Below are 20,137 nucleotides of genomic sequence, written 5' to 3'. Positions count from 1 at the left end.
ACGCAGACAGTTGCCCGAGGCCAGAATTGAATCCGGGTCCATGGCGCTGAGTCACTGTGCTGCCCGACTATTATTTAAATGGTGAAAAATTGCATCATGCTGCTGTGCAGAGGGACCTGGGTGGCTTTGTGCATGAATCACAAAAATTTGGTTCACAGGTGTAGCAGGTAATTAAGACGACAAATGGAGTATTGTCCTTCGTTGCTAGAGAAATGGAGTTTAAAAACAGGGAGGTTATGCTATAGCTGTACTGGATGTTGATGAGGCCACACCTGGAGTACTGTGTACAGTTTTGGTCTCCTTACTTGAGTAAGGATGTACTGGCACTGGAGGGCATGCAGATGAGGTTCACTAGGTTAATTCTGCAGTTGAAAGGTTTGATTCATGAGGAGAAATTGAGTAGCCTGGGACTATACACTATGGAATGTAAAAGAATGAGGGGTGATCTTACAGAAACATAAAATTATGAAAGGAAACATAAAATAAAGGGAAGCAGATTTAGGACTGAATTGAGGAGGAACCTCTTCACCCAAAGGGTTGTGAATCTGTGGAATTCCTTGCCCAGTGGAGCAGTTGAGGCTACCTCATTGAATGTTTTTAAGGCAAACATAGATGGATTTATGAATAATAAAGGAATTAAGGGTTGTCGTGAGCAGGCGGGTATGTGGAGCTGAGTCCACAAGAAGATCAGCCATGTTCTCATTGAATGGTGGAGCAGGCTCAATGAGCCAAGTGGCCTATTGCTGCTCCTATTTCTTATGTTTTTATGTTCCTATGTTCTTAAAATGTGTGTAAAATACAGATTCAGCTGTAATTGAATTGTTATATGATATGCTCATTTATAAAAATACATTAAAACAATTGAAGTATGTTTATGTGACATTTACCAGACTGATACCAGGGATGTGAAAATGTGCGAAGATGAGACTAATTCACTATAACCTTGATTGCTGAAGTAGCAAAGGCTAAGAGCAACATTCATGGAGCTTTTTAAAATTGTGGAAGGTTTTGTACAGTGGAAAGGGAAAGCCGGCTTCTTCTCATTGGTTTATCAATGATAAGGTATCATCAGTTTGAAATCCTGACAGGGAGAACAAGGAAAGGATTAGGAATAGTTTCATATGGCTGCCGATTAGAGTTTAAAATACTTCACCGTAACTGTTTCAGCCAGAGATCAATGCATCTTTTGAAAGAAAATTCCATGTACTTTGAAGCAGTGTAAGTAAACTGAGAGAAGAGCTATGTGGTGAATTTGTCACACAGCACATAGATAATGAACTGAATAGCTGTTTCTTTCTGTATTGTAAATTTCTACGCTTGCAGGGCAACAAATGATTGTGTCAAGTCATTGTACTTGCAATCATCTAGTATTTTAAGTGCATTAGGATGTTGTTTGCTGCAGCTTGCATATTTTGTAGAACAACGACTTGGGCAAGATCCTCAGCGCAATAAAAGGATTCAATATTCTCAGCAGCATTATCAAATAAAGTATGACACTAAGCCACAACAGAAGATATTGCATCAGATGGCTTAAAGCTCAGTCAAAGAGTTAGTTTTTAACGAATATCTTAATGGAAGAAACCTAGCTAGAGTTGTGCGTGGGAGGTATTCCAGAACTTGAAGCCTAGGATGATGAAGGCATGGACACTAAGAAGAGCATAAAAGCTTGGAGCAGGTTCTCGAGCCTCCTGCACCGTTTAGTATGATCATGGCCGATCTCGTTTTGGCCTCAACTCCACTCTCCACTACCTTTCAACTCGTTATAAATTAAAAATCTATCATCTCCTTACATTTACTTAATCTCCCAGCATCCACCACACCTTGGGGGTAGTGAATTCCATAGTTTTGCACATCTTTGAGAGAAATAATCTCTACTCAATTCTGTTTTAATTCTGCTACCCCTTATCTAAAACTATGGACCTTTGTCCTAGATTTCCCCACTTAAGGAAACATCCTTTCTAATTCTACTTTATGAACCCCTTTAGCATCTTTATACCTCAATTGGATCTCCTCTCATTCTTCTGAACTCCAGAGAATATCAGCCTAAACTGCTTGTCTCTGACTACCTCCAATACAGCTGCATCTGTCCTCAAGTAAGGCGCCAGAGTTTTATGCAATACTCCATGTGTCGTCCTAATGCCTTGTGCAGTTGCAGCAACACTTCCCAACTTTTGTACTCTATTCCTTTAGTCATAAGGGAGGGGAGGTGATGGCTTAGTGGCATTATCACTGGACTGTTAATCCAGAGACCCAAGTAATGTTCTGGGGACCCGGGTTCAAATCCTGCCACGCTAGATGATGGAATTTGAATTCAATAAAAGTCTAGAATTAACAGTCTAATGATGACCATGAATCTGTTGTTCTTTGTTGGAAAACCCATCTGATTCAGTAATATCCTTTAGGGAAGGAAACTGCCATCCTTACATGGGTCTGGCCTACATGTGACTCCAGACCCACAGCAATGTGGTTGACCCTTAACTGCCCTTTAGGCAATTAGGATGGCCTAGCCAACAACAGTCTTCAATCCGTGAATGAATAAAATAAATTTACTAAAATTCCAGTTGCAATGCCAAAATTTCATTTACATAATGGTGATGTTGATACGAGTTCAAATTTGGGCAGCAGGACATCATCCCTGCATCTCGACACAGCTTTTGTATGTACATTGATGGCATCTAAATGTATCTCTGCAACAGTTCTTTCCATCCTCCACTGCCTGTGCATTCTCAGACTGTTTGACTACTATCAAGCTAAACATTAGGTTTGTTTATGCCATTAACTCAGTATTACAAACTAATCAATGTATTCGCTACCAAATCCTTCCCTTGCCCCAGCTATTTGTCATGCTGAACTGGATTGTTCACGGTCCTGTTCTCCCATTTATCTCCAGAGACAAGCTTCTCATCTCATATTTTCTGCATTACGAAAGCTATTTACTTCCACTTGCTTTATCAGTTATCTCCACCCAAGCCTTTTAAGCTGCTGTTGACATTTCCATCCATGCCATTGTCGCTTACAGACTGGACTTTTCCGACATCCCAGAAGGCAATCTGATTTCAGTCTTCCATGAACATCAGTCCACCTGAAGCACTGTTCCTGTCTTCTAACCAGCATCAAGTGTTGCTCACCCATCACCCTGGTTTTTGCTGAGCCACATGAGACCCATCCCAGTTGTATTTGATCCATTTTCTGCAGATGTGTCAGGATATCACGTTGGTATCTTGATAATGTTTCGATTCCTCACCCCACGGATATGATATCCCTGCCCCGGCGTGTATGAGCTGACACCGTTTGCTGGAGCTTTGGTCACCTCTATAGGGCATAATTTCAAATGTTTCCTTCCAATATCTTGCAAAAGGATTGAGCATCAATTGTTAAGCAACTATTTTGTCATCCAGTCCTTTTGTAAAATTCCCACATTTGCTTTTCCAATGGGGCAAAATGGATAGAGCAGCAATAAGGATCCATTGTACATAATGGCTTTATGCATTAGTCGATTGGGAATCTGAAGAAACACATTCCTTACTCGTGGAATCAGATTCCTGGTTGCGCAACATTAGGAAACAATAGTTGGAAATTGAAGCTATGTCTCACAAGGTGCAAGATCTTTTATTTGGATAAATGTGAACTCATTTTGTTAGTGAATGGCACCCCTCAACAATCCTTCTCCTTTTGTAACCAATTTTGAATTTTAGGGTCAACCTATTTCGATTGAAAAATCATCACGTGCCACTCTTGGACTGCACCTTAATTCGGAGGTGAAGGGGCTGATTGAAAGAAATTGAGCTTGGTATAAAGATCATTATCCTGAATCTTCAACTCCGTCAAGTGAATTGGTGAAGGAACTAAATTCACTGATGGGCATAGAAATGCCAGTTTGTGAATGGATTTCACAGGAGTGGGCAGAAATGATTAATTGTGGTTTGTATTTTTGTTATGTGGCATGATGTGTGTTCTGAATCCAATAGAAAAGCAGATTAGAGGTTTGTGTAATTCAGTCTAATCATAATAGCTGTTTAAAGGGTAAGTGTGCTCTGAATTCACAGGAAAAAATAGAAAGTACTTGGCTGTGTTGTTGTGCATTTAGCATCCTATGGTCTGTTTACTAAGAGAAGAGTACATTGGCTCGTCTTGTTCACAAGGACCAGCACTTCCCCTTTAGTTGCTCACTCAGTCATCAGTAGGCTCACGGCTGCAATTGCTACAACCTCTACCTGAGCAGCACAGTGATCTCAGTTTATGGGAAAACCTCTGACTTAGAACGACTACAACATGAAGCAAGAGGGTCTGATACGCCGCAGGTTTTCCTTGTGTGCTGGGCTACCAGGTGTGCTGTCATCCCGAGTCGATGGACGAAAACTCATCAGAAATGCATCATTTGGTGGCTATAATGAACTTCCTGCAATACTGCCAGGTTTGTAGTATCTCTCATCTTATTATTAAAAGAAATCTCACGACTAATGATTGAAAGCAAAATTGTAAAAATGCAAAAAGGACAGACTCGGGTTATAGCTTTAGGGTCAGTTATTTCTTAGTAGATTAAATGCAGAACACTGTAATATGTATGAAAAATAAAATGTAACACTCTTCCCAGTTTAACTTGAAGGATTCATCAATCATTATCCTTGTCGAATTATTTTACAGTGTATTTGAACAAAGAAAATTTTCAGCGCTTCGAACAAACTTCGGATTTGCTTGAAATGAGAGAAATGTTGAAGTATATTGCATGAGACACAATCTAAGATATTTAAGTAATTAAAGTAACTGATCAAGTAATATTCATTAATTCAAATAGTTTTGTTCTCTCTGGCAATGATAATAGATTGAATAGCTCAGGCTAAAGGTGCCATGTCTAATTTAGTTGTCAGAGGATGCATGTACCTTCCAGCGTAAATTGTGGAACTCTGACACCAATCTGATTTCCACAATTCTACTTCCTATTTACACTTCTACTCTATACTCTCTCCTCAAACTATGGGCAGCAATTGCCCCCAGTTTACAATATCTGTGGGAAACTGGGTCTTGTGCTACCAAACCCTAAATAATTTGTTTAGATTTTACTGGCAGCTGGTGGTGAGAGAACTGCCTCGTACCTGTCATCCACAGTGTTAAAACAAAAATGACTAAAGATTATCTGGCAGTCATTTCTTGTGACTGGATCATTTGAAGTGAAATGTGTTTAGGGGGCTGTTGTAAATTTCTTTATAGAAAGCAATAGCCTGCAGAACTGAACTTTTTCACAACTGGCACGCAGAGGAGGGGAGGATTTTACTTTTTAATTTAACTCTCAGAATACCTAAAAAAAAAAAAAAAAATTCACACATCTTTGCAGGACTAGTATTACAAGTTTCATTTTTGGCATACTATAAAGTATACTTGTATTGGGCATGATCTAAGGCCTTTAAGTAATTTAACTTTTTTTTTAATATACATTACTTTTTTGTGGTCTGGTTTAGTTGAAACTTTTCATAATTGTTAACCAAGATAAAATTGATTCTGTCAAGGTCCAGAAAGAATATTTGCACTGACCTGCAAATAAAAATGGCAAATGGCTGAGTAGTCAAGTGGACTGACTGACGGTAGAATTGGGGACATTGACACGAAGAATAAGGTGACATAGAACATAGAACAGTACAGCACAGGACAGGCCCTTCGGCCCATGATGTTGTGCCGACCTATTATTCTACTACGATCAAACTACCCTGCGCACCCTACATTTTACTATCATCCATGTGCCTATTCAAGAGTCGCTTAAAAGTCCCTAAAGTATCTGACTCCGCTACCATTGCCGGCAGCGCATTCCACACATCCATCACTCTCTGTGTGAAGAACCTACCTTTGACATCTCCCCTATACCTTCCTCCAATCACCTTAAAATTACGTTCCCTCATAATAGTCATTTCCGCCCTGGGAAAAAGTCTCTGACTATCAGCTTATAAAGACGTGAGGGAAAGGGAGATGTAGATGGTCAGTCTAACCATAAGAAGTAGGAACAGGATTAGGCTGTTCAGCGCCTCTGCTATTCATTCAGATCATGGCTGGTCCGACATTTCTCTCATCCACTTTCCTGCCTTTTTCCCATACTCCTTGATACATCTACTGATCAAGCTTCTACTGATCAGAATCTATCTGTCTCAGTCTTAAATATAAACTAAGGTAGAGGAGTTCCAAAGACACTCAGTGCTCTGAGAAGAAATTCCTCCATATCTCACTCTCAAAATGACGTCCATTTATTCTAAGACTGTGTCCTGGACTTTAACGTGAGGCAAAACATCCTTTCAGCATTTAGCCTGTCGAGCTCCTTTAGAATCCAGTATATTTCAATAAGATCACCTCTCACTCTTCTAAACTCCAGTGAGTCCCAACCTGTTATCCTTTGCTGATAACACAATCCTTCCATACCAGGGATCGTCCCAGTGAACCTTCTCTCAACTGCCTTTAATGAAGTTATATCTGTCTTTAAATAAGAGATCAAAACTGCTCTCAGTACTCCAGTCACAACAGCACCTTGTACAGTTGCAGTGTGTTTTCCCTACTTCTCAACTGACACAAGTAGCTGCAGGGCATAGCAAGAGAAACTCTGGGGCTGAATGGTTACATCAGGGCAGCATAATGTTGAGCAAACTATGCATTTTTTTTTTCCATAAAGGGAGAATGATGGAAAGATGATTTTTGTTTATTAAAAACTGATTTCAATGTTAATATTGGTCAATTCCTTTTCTCTGATACTAATCTGTCTGAACATTACAGGCATTGTTACTCTTATTTATCTATCTGTTAGAACTGAATACCTGCTTATTTAAATTACAGACCTTTTAATTGGAAAGAAGCAAATTGGTAATTTGCCATAGCTATTCAAATGTTTATAAAGTGCTCAAGGTACAGAAAAAAAAGATGATGTTTCAGGGTGTATATCTCATTCTGTTACTTCACCCCCCATGTAGTAAATCGAAGCATAAATTTGGGAGTGGGGTTAACTGTATGCACAAAATCGCTGGACATTCATCAAAGCTGTGACTGAAATATTCCAGGCCCCTCTAAACAGCTGACTGGAGGATTACAAATGTGACACTTTTTTTTAAGAAAGGAGCAAAGAATAACCTAGGAAGCTATAGACTTGTCACCTTGACATTGATCATGGGAAAACTGATGGATGCTGTAATAAGGTGTAAGATAAATATGGACTTAGAGAAAAAAAGTTAATACTGAATAGTCAACATGGCTTTGTCAAGGGCAGGTCACTTCTTAAAAATTTAATTGAGTTCTTTGACAAGGTGACACAGACAGTGGATGAGGGTAGAGTTGTGGATGTTGTATATTTGGACTTTGAGAAAGCAATTGATATGGTGCCATGTGCAGGTTGGTTAGCAAATTGGAAATATTTGGGATTGATGGGAACTTGGCAACATGGTTTAAAGATTGGCTGAAAGATAGGAAACGGAGGTTTGGTAAAGATGAGCTATCTCAGATTGGAGATGAGTTGAAAGTAGTGTTTTTCAGAGATCAGTATTGGGACTTTTGCCTTTTCTGACTTATCTAAATAATTTGGAGATGGGTGTTGAGGGAAAAATCTCTAAATTTGCAGATAATACAAAGCTATAGAGAATAGTGAATTAGAGTCAGAGTACAGAGGTTTACTGACTGGAAACAGGCCCTTTGGCCCAACTTGTTCCTCCACCCAATTTTCACAATTAGTCTAGTCTCATTTGCCTGCATTTGATCCAAATCCCTCCATACCCATCCCATCCATGTATCTGTCCAAATGTTTCTTAAATGACAAAATTGTACTCACTTCTGCCACTACCTCTGGCAACCTGTTCCAGACAGTCACCACCATCTGTGTGGAAAAAATAAGTACCTTTTGTATCTCGCCCCTCTCACTTTAAACCTGTACCCTCTAATTTTATACTCCCCGACCATGGTCAAAAGCTGTTGGCTATCTAAGCTGTGCCTATCATAATTTTATAGACCTCTATAAAGTCAGTCCCTCAGTTTCCTGTGCTTCAGGGAACAAAGCCCCAGCCTCTCCTTATACCTCAAACCTTCCAGTCCAGGTAGCATCCTAGTACTCTCTGCACTCTGCACTCTTTCCAGTTTAATAATATCCATTCTACAGTAGATCTATAGTATAGGATTTGTGAGGAAGACGCTGAGTGACTTCAGAGGGACATTGACAAGTTAGCCAAATGGGCAGACAGCTGGCAAGTGATTTTCAATGCAGAGAAATGTGAAGTAATGCATATTGGTAGCAGAAACATGGAGAGACAATATAGGTTCAATGGTACAACTTAGAAGGGAGTACAGGAGCAGTGGGATTTCACAGTTCAAGTGCATAAGTCTCTGAAGGTGGCCAGGCAAATTGGAACAGTTGTTAAGAAGGCTTGTAGGAACCTTGGATTTATAAATAGAGGCATTGAGGATAAAAGCAAAGAAATGATGTTACACCCCTACAAATCATTGGTCAGACCACATTGTACTGTGTTCAGTGCTGGGCACCTTTTTTGTAAGGAAGAATATTAATGCTTTGGAGAGAGTGCAAAGGAGATTTACTGGAATGATAGCGGGAATGAGAGATTTTAGATACAAGAAAAGATTAGAAGAATGGGGCTTATTCTCCTTGGAGTTGAGAAGATTAAGAGGTGACCTTGTTGAGGTGTTCAAAATTATGAAGAATTTTAACATTAAAGAAAGATAATCTGTTTGTGCTCATTAGTATGTCAGTAACTAGGGATCACAATTGCAAGGTTGTCAGCAGGAGAGCTAGGAGGGAGATGAGAAACTTTTTTACTCAGAGAGAGTTGTTAGGATTTAGAATGTGTTGCCTGGGAGAGTGATACAGGTGGATTCCATTTGAGGTTTCAAAAGAGAGTTGGGTATACATTTAAAAGTGATTAAATTAGAGGTCTGTGGACATGAGGCTGAAGAGTAGGACTAGCTGCGTAGCTCTCTCAGGAGCTGGTACAGGCACAATGGGCCCAACAGCCGCCTCCTGTACTGTAAAATGCTGTGATTACCTGTGGTTTCTTTTCTGTCTCATTCCCCTATCCTACTAACTGGCTTTTCGTTCCACCCGATGAGATCAACAATTGGAGGACATTAGAGGTCAATTTGATTTGTGTGACATAGAGTTATACAGCATGGAAACCGTCCCTGCAGTCCAACTTGTCCGTGCTAACCAGATATCCTAAATTAATCTAGTCCCATTTGCCAGCATTTGGCCCATATCCCTCTAAACCCTTCCTATCCATATACCCATCCAGATGCCTTTTAAATGTTGTAATTGTACCTGCCTCCACCACTTCCTCTGGCAGCTCATTCCATATGCACATGAAAAAGTTGCCCCTCACGTCCCTTTCAAGTTTTTCCCCTCTCAGTATAAATCGATGCCCTCTACCTTTGACTCCTATTCCCTGGGAAAAAGACCCTGGCTATTCAACCGATTTTATAAACTTCTATAAGGTCACCCCTCAGCCTCTGATGCTCCAGGGAAAAATAGCCAGCCTATTCAGCTTCTTCTGATAGCTCAAACTCTCCAATCTCAGCAACATCCTTGTGAATCTTTTCTGAACCCTTTCAAGTTTAACAACATCTTTCCTATAGCAGGGAGACCAAAATTGAACGCAGTATTCTAAAAGTGGCCTAACCAATGTCCTGTACAGTTGCAACATGACATTCCAACTCCTAAACTCAAAGCACTGACCAATAAAGGCAAGCATACCAAGAGATGCTTTCACCACCTTGTCTACCTGTGACTCCGCTTCCAAGGAACTATGATCCTGCATTCCAGTGTCTCTTTGTTTGGCAACACTCCCCAGGGCCCTTTCGTTAACTGAACAAGACCTGTTCTGGTTTGCCTTAGCAAAATGCAACACCACACAGTTATCTAAATTAAACTCCATCTGCCGCCCCTTGGCCCCTTGGCCCATATGATCAAGGTCCCGTTGTATTTGAAGATAACCACCTTCACTGTCCACTGCACACCAATTTTGGTGTTGTCTGCAAACCTAATAACCATATCTCCTATATTCACATCCAAATAATTTACATAAATGATGAAAAACATCATCAATCTTGTGGCACACCAATGGTCACAGGCCTCCAGTCTGAAAACCAACTCTCCACCACCACCGTCTATCGTCTACCTTCAAGTCAATCTTGTATCCAATTGGCTAGCTCTCCCATGTGATTTGACCTAGCTAACCAGTCTACCATGTAAAACCTTGTCAAATGCCTTGCTGAAGTTCATATAGACCACGTTTGCAGCTCTGCCTTCATCACTCTTTGTCCCTTCTTCAGAAAACTCAATCAAGTTACAAAGACACAATTTCTCACCTGCAAAGCCATGTTCATTCTCCCTAATCAGCCCTTGCTTTTCCAAATGCATATAAATCCTGTCCCTCAGGATCCCTCCAATAACTTACCCACCATTTACGACAGGCTTACCAGCCTGTAGTTCCTTTGCTTTTCCTTACTACCTTTCTTAAATAATGGCACCTAATTAGCCAACGTCCAGTCTTCCAACACCTCACCTGCGGCTATGGATAGTGCAAACAACTAAGCTAGGAGCCCAGCAATCTCTTCTCAAGCTTCCCACGCAGTTTTGAGATACACCTGATCAGGTCCTGGAAGTGTTTTTTTATTCATTTACAGGATGAGGGTGATGCTGGCTAGGCCAGCATTTATTGCCCATCCCTAATTGCCCTGATGACATTGCTGTTGGTCTGGAGTCGCATGTAGACCGGACCAGGTAGGGGTGGCACTTTCTTTCCCGAAAGAACATCAGTAAACCAGATGGGTTTTTCCGACAATCGACAATAGATCCATGGTACAGATAATTCTGCTATAACATGTGTTTTGTTAATGCTAATTGGCTCTAAGGCGATTGATGAATAATGGATGTTGTTTGGATAACGCAAACTTTCTGCTGTAATGGTATAGCGGTTTTCTATAGCGTGAGGTCACACAAACACAACTGTTGTGTTATCGGAGAACTACCTGTAATTATTAGACTCTTAATTCCAGATATTTATTGAATTCAAATACCACCATTTGCCGTGGTGGGATTGAGACCCAGATCCCCAGAACATTATCTGGGCCTCTGGATTAACAGTCCAGCGATAATACCACTAGGCCATCACCTCCCAATCTTTATTCAACCACTTTTATGCATTTTAAGACATCTAGCACCACCTCTTCTGTAATATAAACACTTTTCAAGATATCACCATTTATTTCCTCAAGTTCTCTGGCTTCCATATCCTTCTCCACAGTAAATACGCTGCAGCAGAGTGGGTCTTTTACCCCCTGGAGCATCTTTTGCAACAAAAAATCCTAATCTGTCTTATGATCATTGTTTGAATATTGCTTATTGAAATTTAACACAAAACATCAATTACGTATAAAACCTTCAATATTTGCCCTTTTAGAGTGTTTATATAAGGAAAGAAATTTGCCAAGCGGTATTATTTGCATTTTGAATTTAACAGTTATTAACTTTTAGTTAAATCTACTGAGTGACAGTTTTGAACTGAATGTCTGATGCTAACATTAAGGGTATAGTCGCCACGTTAAAAGAAATTGTTCAATTCTGTTTACACAACTATTTTTAGTAATTCTTGTCATAAGCTGCACCTGTTGGTCCTTCACTATGAATACGATTGAGGACTGAAAGCAAGAAAGTTAGTCATAGGTGCTGAATCTACTTAGAACATGGAACAGTACAGCACAGTACAGGCCCTTCGGCCCACGATGTTGTGCTGAACTTTTACCCTAAACCTAAGGTCTATCTAACCTCCACCGCTACCTTATAGACTCTTAATTGACTTAGTATGTGTGATCGGTTGGCCGTTGACTTCAATAGCTGTCTTTTGAAATGGCTTTAAACTTTAGTATTAATAAATAACCTTATCTCTTAGGTTTGGACAAAGGGAGAGATGATGCGTCTCTCTCAAAGGATGATGCTACACACACAATATCAAAAAGCAAGGTACATTCGATATTTGTATTTCTGTGTCCTGTCACTGTGACGCTGCAGGGTTGTGACCAGTTCGTGTCAATTGAAGTGTGATTTTCCATGAATTCCATTGATATGAGGCTAGTTGATTGCATTTATTGCTATGTTTTTTTAAATCTTTGGCTTGATCTGTCCTATGATCACATCTAACTAATGGTGTCAAAAATGTAAACCTGAAATAATGAAGGGTGAATGATCTTGATATATTGCATGCTTTTTAGAATAATATATAAAGACAAGATCAAGTTTAAGCTGTTTTTCAATCAGCCAAACAGCAGAATCTGAAATAGCCACTCAACTTTTGGGCAACTAAATGCAAAATAATGCATCCATGTCCAATTTTTTAAACTTTGGAGATGTGAACGTGTCTTGATTGATTTTAATTCTATTTTGGAAGGCCGGCAGATACACTTCCACTTTTAAGCATCTGCCAGAGAGGTTAATATTGTACAATCAGAGCAGAGAAACAAATCTAACCTCTTCCAGAAAGTGTGAATATCAGAACAAATCAGCATCAGTTTAATTGTATCCTGAGCTTGCATAAATGAAGGGCTTTTTGGGAGAAAGATCAGAAGATTCCAGATGATGTTTCTTGGCCAAGCAGAAAGTGTCCAACTTCAGAAGACTATGAGCTAGAATACTTTGTAACCCATTCCATTACATTACTAGATGCACATGAATGAGAGAGAAATTTTTCAGGAAGTGTGAGGGGTACTCCAGAACAGTTAAGATTTCCGAAGTTTGATGTACACAGTTCTGCTGACCTCAAGGAAGTTTGATTGCAAGAAATTCAATACCCAGAGATTGTGTATTCATTATCACATTGCGATGGTTCCGCGAAACAGTTGATGGCCCCTCAGAAGTACTTGATTGACTATGAATGCTCTGGGTCTTCACATAGTTGTGACAGGTAGAATATAAATTCAAGTCTTGCTTCTTAATGGGGTTCTGAAATAAATAGGGAGGCGGGGAGGCGGATAGAAGATGGATAGAGGAGAAGATAGGTGGGAGGACCACCTCAAGCTCCACCCCCATCTCTTAACCACTAGCCTCATCCAGCCCCCTTGATCTGTCTGTCCTCACTGGACTGACTGATCCCCTCCCTAACTCCCCACCTACACTCTCACCTTTACTGGCTCCATCCCCGCCTCTTTGACCTGTCTGTCTCCTCTCCACCTATCTTCTCCTTTATCCATCTTCTATCCACCTCCCCCTCTCTCCCTATTTATTTCAGAACCCCCTTCCCCTCCCTCATTTCTGAAGAAGGGTCTAGGCCTGAAACGTCAGCCTTCCTGCTCCTCTGATGCTGCTTGGCCTGCTGTGTTCATCCAGCTCTACACCTTGTTATCTCAGATTCTCCAGCATCTGCAGTTCCTACTATCTCTGAAACAACATCCTGGTGAATCTCCTTTGTACCCCCTCCAATGCACTCTCATCCTTCCCATAGAGTGGTGATCGGAAGTGCATGTGCAGCTCCAGCTGTGCCTGAACAAAATCCTCTACAGCCTGTACAGATGACAGGATGCATCCTGTATGCTGCCTTAACTATCCTATAAACCTGTACTGCCACCTTCAGGGATCTGTGGACAAGGACCCCAAAATCTCACTGTTCCTCTGAACTTCCTAATGTCCTCCCATTCATTGAGTACTCCATTGTCTTGTTGAATAGAGGGGGTAGCAGTATTGATGGGCTGAATAGCCTATTTCTCCCACATCCTATGGTGTTTTGTATTGTGACTATCTGATGGTTAAATTTAGTGTCTTCTTTTAAATTTTTCATTGAGTTTAATGATATCACTGGTATCAAGAAGTTAGGAACAGGAGCAGGCCATTCAGCTCCTCGAGACTGTGAGATTATGGCTGATCTGTGGCCTAACTCCACATGCTGCCTTTGGTCCATATCCCTTAATGACTTCGCTTAACAAAAATTTACCTCTGTCAGCTTTAAAATTAACAACTTAACTAGCATCAACAGCCATTTGTGAAAGAGAGTTCCAAACCTCTAACACCCTTTGTGTGTAGAGGTGCTTCCTAATATCTCTCCTGAGCAGTCTGGCCCTAATTCTCAGGCTATGCCCCTAGTTCAATAATCCCCAACCAGTGGAATTAGTTTATCTTTATCCACCCTGTCTTCCTGTTAATACCTTGGAAACTTTGATCAGATCACGCCTTCACCTTCTAAATTCTAGAGAAAACATAACTGGAAACAGTAGCACAATGACACTGTTACTGAAGTCTTAATTCAGAGGCTTGGAGATTTGAGTTCAAAAGGAAACTGGTGGAATTTAAATTCAGTTCATTAAATTTAGAATGAAGAGCTGTTTTCGGTAATGGTAACAAGAGACTGCCAAATTGTTGTTCAAATCCAACTAATTCATTTTTGCCCTTTAAGGAAGGACTGATGTCCTTGCTTATTCCTGCCTGTATGTAATTCCAGCAATTTGGTTGACTCAGAACTGCCCTTTGAAAAGGCCAAGCAAACCATTCAGTTGCATCAAACAGGCTACAGAAAAGCAGAAAAAAAATATAAAACAGGATAGGCCACCTGGCATTGGACTAGGCACCATAAATGATGAAGGCTCTGTTACCTTGCTGTCACTAGGTCAAAAATCTGGAACTCCCTCCTAGCTCCCTGGTGAAGCTGCACCACATAGAATGCAGCAGCTCAAGGCTGAAACTTGGGGACAGTTGGTGCCAGGCAATAATCTGCTATCAACAGTCTCATTCCCGTAATGAGTAAAATGTTGCATTGTACACTCGGGTGGGGACCATGGCTGCACTATCGACCATGAGCTGGGTTTGAGGACTTGCACTTCAAACACTCTGTTCCTCAGGTGTCTGAAGTCTGCATTGGCACATTGGAGTCAATGCTTGACTTCATCATCAGTGTTAGTTCGCACTGAGAGGAGGCTCCAGAGGTCTGGCAAAATGATCCACATAGGGGTTTGCCATGGATTTTGATGGTCAGGGAGAGGGTTGGCAGTGCTGTGCTGCAGAGGTGGGCTGGTCATGAAACTTTGTTTTCCAAATATTTATTCGGAGGCTCGTTCTCTCATACACATCAGTGAACGCGTCGATGATGGTTTGTAGCTCAGTCTCTGTGCACACATGCAGTGTCTTCAGCGTTTTGCAGCTCAGTGTCAGAGGTTGGGGTTGGCTTGGTTCTGGCCCAGAGGCATTAAAGATTGAACAGCTTCCCACTCACCCTGTAGATTAGCTCCATTCCAACAGGGAGCTTCATAGAGACAGGGTGGAGTGTTGCAGTGAGGAAGGTGAAGTAGAGCAATGGTGCAATGATGCAAACCAGCTGGACCCCATTTTGCACTCATAAGTGGGTCTTTGGTGGATCTATTAGTGGGGTTCACGGCTTTCATGACACCCAGAAACAGGCAGAGAATGATGGCGAATTTCTGCCGAATTTGTAGAGAATATCCCACAATTCCATATGGTTGACAAAGTTTAAGGCCTTTGTGAGATCAAAAAAGGCCATTTACAGACATTAATGCTGTTCCCTGCTCTTTTCTTGGCTTTCTGCGGCATTAAAAATCATGATAGGCAGAGTTAGACAGGTTTTCAATCAGTAGTAAGGGAATCGAGGGGTGTGGGAAAAGGCAGGGAAGTGGAGTTGAGGCTTATCAGATCAGCTGTGATGTTATTGAGTGGTGGAACACTTGATGGGCTGAATGACCTACAACGGCTACATCTTATAGTCTTAAGCTCTCAATTAATTACAAAATGGAGTCTAGATATAATTATCGGTTTTCCTTTTAGAAACAGAGCTGTTTTATAACTTCAGTCAGACTTTCATCTAATGCTGAATACCTTCATAAGTTACTGAAGTAGTTCGTGTAACAAGAAGCCAAAAAATAAATAATAAACAAAAAAACAAGGAGCCGTGGATGTTGGAAATCTGGAACAAAAACAGAAATTGCTGGAGAAACTCAGTAGGTGTAACAGTATGTGGAGTGAGAAACAGAGTTCATGTTTTGGGTCCAGTGAACACCCAGCCCACCCTTCAGAAAAGTTCAAACATTTACATAGAACATAGAACAGTACAGCACACTACAGGCCCTTCGGCCCACGATGTTGTGCCGAACTTTTACCTGAATCCTAAGGTCTATCTAACCTCCACCCCTACCTTATACTATCAGCTATATGCCTATCTAATAGGCACTTAAATGCCCCTAATGAGGCCGACTCCACTACCCTTTCCGGCAATGCATTCCACGCCCCTCCCACTCTGAGTAAAGAACCTACCTCTGACGTCTCCCCGATATCTACCTCCACTCACTTTAAAACTATGCCCCCTTGTAATAGCTACCTCCACCCCAGGGAAAAGTCTCTGGCTGTCCACTCTATCTATACCTCTGATCATTTTGTACACCTCTATCAAGTCAAAACCTGCTGAGTTTCTCCAGCAATTTCTACTTTTGAGCCAATAAATAAACTTGGCCCTGGAAGTAGGTTGACCAAAAGCAAGCTATGACCTTGTTAATGGACATTCTCTACCACTTGTTTTATGCAACCTTCTGGTCCATATCCCTCATTCCACTGTGTGCTTCTGCTTTACTGACAATGTTTTTCAGCTTCTGTGCATTCGGTTAGCACAGTGTTCCTCTGCTGCCAAATTTAACTGGGTTGTTAATGAGAGCTCATTTAACAATTTGTTGAGGGTTAGGAGATCAGTGTTGACTTTCATAAATATGAAACATGGTGCTTGTAGGGGTGGGGGTGGGGCACATTTGTTGGTGATATGGTTTTTTAAAAAAACTGTTTCAGGAATTGGTCAATTTAGTGTTCCCCAACTGAAGACCACTATTGCTAATTTTGTATCCTGATTGGGACGCAAGTAGGTGCCCTGCAGCTGTGTTACAGGCAGAATTTGCAAATATTATTCTGGGACTAGAATAACTGACGAATAACTGTACAGGGATCAACATAGATCGGAGGTGAAATCTTGTGTCACCCCTGTAAGTAGGTTTGCTCATGTGATGGGTGAGAACCCCACAGCCTTTCAGATTACGGTTGCCAACCCTCCAAGACTGGCTTGGAGTCTCAAGGAATTGAAGATATGTTTCAAGGACATTTGTGTACAATCCTGGAGAAAACAGGTACATAAAAAATAATTGGGCTGAAGCATAGAGATAGCAAGAACTGCAGATGCTGGAGTCAGAGATAACACAGTGTGGTCACCCGCAAACTGGAGGAGCAGCACCTCATATTCCACCTTGGGAGCCTACAGCCCAATGGCCTAAATGTGGACTTCACCAGTTTTAAAATCTCCCCACCCCGGGACCTGACACAACCTGTCCATCTTCTCTCCCACCTATCCACCCCATCCATCCCACTGACCAATCCCCACCACTCCCTACATGTACTCACCTGTCACCATCTCACCTATCTTCCCCAGCCCCACCCCTCCTCTCTTTATTTCTGAGCTCCCCTCCCCCTCCCCCATTTCTGATGAAGGGTCCTGACCCAAAACGTCAGCTTTCCTGTTCCTCTAACACTGCCTGGCCTGCTGTGTTCCTCCAGCTCCACACTTTGTTATCGTTGGCCTGAAGCATATGTTTTTTTGACTAACTGAGTTGAGTTGATTGCTTTGGTGTGTTCACCATGAGGCCTAGCGAGTTCTCTCTCAATATTTACCAAATATTCTGCATTAGTTACGGACCCCACTCCGTGGTGTCCCTCATGTCTGACTTCCATTTCATCTCAACATGCATCAATCCTAGAACAGCTCACCACTTGCCACTCACCATTTATACTGGGATTCACTATTATCCCTTGCTCATGCACCATCTTTAAAAGCCTGCTGTGTACCCGAACAAGCACTGTTAGTCCATAGCTGCCCTGTCTGGTTCCTGATGTTTGCCCTGGAAATAGCAGATAAGGGTGGGTGGAGGTGGGGTTGGTGGAGGGAGAAGTGGGTGAGAATAGCACCTGCTTTGCGGACAGGGCTATGGAGGTCCCGCTGGACATGGTTGCACAGCCACAGGGCCGCCTCTTCCCCCAGGACTTATTGTGGAGGCCATGACATAAGACCTTGCCACTGAGGTTAAAGCAGTCTCCACCATCTGGAAAAAGGTCTCCACTCCTTCCATGTCAGTGCCACCATCTTTTCTCTGATACCTCTCTCTCTCAGCTATGTTTGCTACTGTACCCACCTCTAACCAAGGCTCATGCTCTGCCATTCTCACTATTGCCTCCAGTGTCTTCTCTCCACTTATCTTCTCCTCTATCCATCTTCTATCCGCCTCCCCCTCTCTCCCTATTTATTTCAGAATCCCCTTCCCCTCTCCCATTTCTGAAGAAGGGTCCAGACCCGAAACGTCAGCCTTCCTGTTCCTCTGATGCTGCTTGGCCTGCTGTGTTCATCCAGCTCTACACCTTGTTATCTCAGATTCTCCAGTATCTGCAGTTCCTACTATCTCTGAAACTGAAAACCTTTCCAAGTCACTCTTGACATCTATAGTTTGCAGCTCTTGTTTCAAGACACTTCATCCTATTTGTTTACCTTATTACTTAACTATTGTCTTTGCTCCATGTATTATAACATCAACTTGACTGGGACTGTTTATATTCTGAATTGTTCATGTTCTGTACAGATGTATTTCATTTTAAAACTTAAATGAAATAAACATAGCTGAGCAAGTAGTATGAAGAAAGTGAATGTGTCTTTGCAGTACTTCAAATATGTGAGTGTTTGACTCTTTGCGACCTGTGAGCTCAGTCATTATTTTTTGCAATATATGTTTGAAAACTCCAATCTTTGTTAATCTTATTAATTTACATTGTTACAGTCAGAATCCAAGCTTTACAATGGAACAGAAAAAGATCTTGTCTCACCTGGGAGTAAACTCACAAAAAAGGAATCTCTTAAGGTATCTTAAATTATATGCATCATATATGATAGAAAATATATTGTTAACTATAAATAAATGTTTTGTTATGAAAATTGCCAATGAACTTAAAAGATTTAGTTCCAAGGCCATTTTCTTGAATTGTGTACTCTTGCCCTACACTGTGCCTCAGACTGGAATCCTCTTGAGTATCAGTGTAATGGTATTTCCAAAATCTCACTGAAATGAAATATTTAGCTTTGTTTCCTTAGTGTCTTCTAGAATTTGGGTAAAGAATGATTCTACTTATTTTCAGTGGAACTCAAACCAGGAGAGCAATGAAATATTCACTTCATCAATCTGTGCTAATTTAGATCCACTTGCTTGAGTGCAAGGATGATGATTACTGTGTGTCACATTTCACCTTCAAAGACAAGGCAGTAAATCACTTGTTGGTTCAGTGTAACAAAGCACAAGAATAATGTGTTACCTCACTCTTTTTGTTGAAATCTTGGCCTTAAAATTCTCCATCTGTATTATCCCATGCTTTGTGTATATAATGATAGAGAACAATTAGTCTTGTTACTGCTACTCATTTTGTTAACATAACTGTACTAAACTGAGATAACGAGGTGTAGAGCTGGATGAACACAGCAGGCCAAGCAGCATCAGAGGAGCAGGAAGGCTGACGTTTCGGGTTGAGACCCTTCTTCAGAAAAACTAAACTACATTGACTTTAGTTCATAATAAATTCACAATTTTGTGGAACATTTAGGGCCTGTCTGGTTGCAGGAGGCCTGCATGTATAAATGTCAGTTTTATTGGTGTTCATTATTAAACAGATACTATAATTGCAGGTTCAAAAGAAAAATTACAGAGAAGAGAAAAAAAGAGCCACAAAGGAATTGCTCAGCAGTATTACTGATCCTTCTGTAATAGTGATGGCAGACTGGCTAAAGGTGGGTGTGATAGGAGCTCCAGCTGATGCTTATTAATATTTGGTACATTGCTTCACAGATATGAAGATTGATGACCAGTTACATTTACAGATTTAATTCCTGTACTAAACACGACGATGTAAATTGATAAATATGTAAAAGATATCTATGTTATGATAAAGCTGTTCTGCAGAGATATTCATTTTTGTTCCTTTCATGCCACGTTTTTTCCAAAACCTCGTTATAAGTGGAAATGATTAATGGTGGATATGCAATGAATTAAACATAACCCAGTCCACGTATCAATAGATAACATAATTTTAAAAATAAATGTTATCTTTAAC

At 41.0% G+C, this 20,137-nt stretch overlaps 1 protein-coding gene across 1 annotated transcript in view; it reads left to right on the top strand.

Moving 5' to 3' along the window:
• Nucleotides 1-19,850, top strand: part of LOC125485314 (oxysterol-binding protein-related protein 8-like) — a 61,652-nt gene extending 41,802 nt beyond the window's left edge. Inside the window, exons 3-6 of the mRNA XM_048607476.1 lie at nt 3,696-4,414; nt 11,916-11,986; nt 18,817-18,897; nt 19,713-19,850. Of these exons, the coding sequence (XP_048463433.1) occupies nt 4,273-4,414; nt 11,916-11,986; nt 18,817-18,897; nt 19,713-19,850 (432 nt within the window). The 5' untranslated portion in view covers nt 3,696-4,272. The remainder of the gene's footprint in view (nt 1-3,695; nt 4,415-11,915; nt 11,987-18,816; nt 18,898-19,712) is intronic.
• Nucleotides 19,851-20,137: the final 287 nt, after the last annotated feature.

Source organism: Rhincodon typus, chromosome 18 (genome assembly GCF_021869965.1).
Source record: "Rhincodon typus isolate 14 chromosome 18, sRhiTyp1.1, whole genome shotgun sequence".
Classification (NCBI taxonomy): domain Eukaryota; kingdom Metazoa; phylum Chordata; class Chondrichthyes; order Orectolobiformes; family Rhincodontidae; genus Rhincodon; species Rhincodon typus.
Note: the sequence above shows the minus strand (reverse complement) of the source record. Positions and strands in the feature narration are given on the sequence as shown.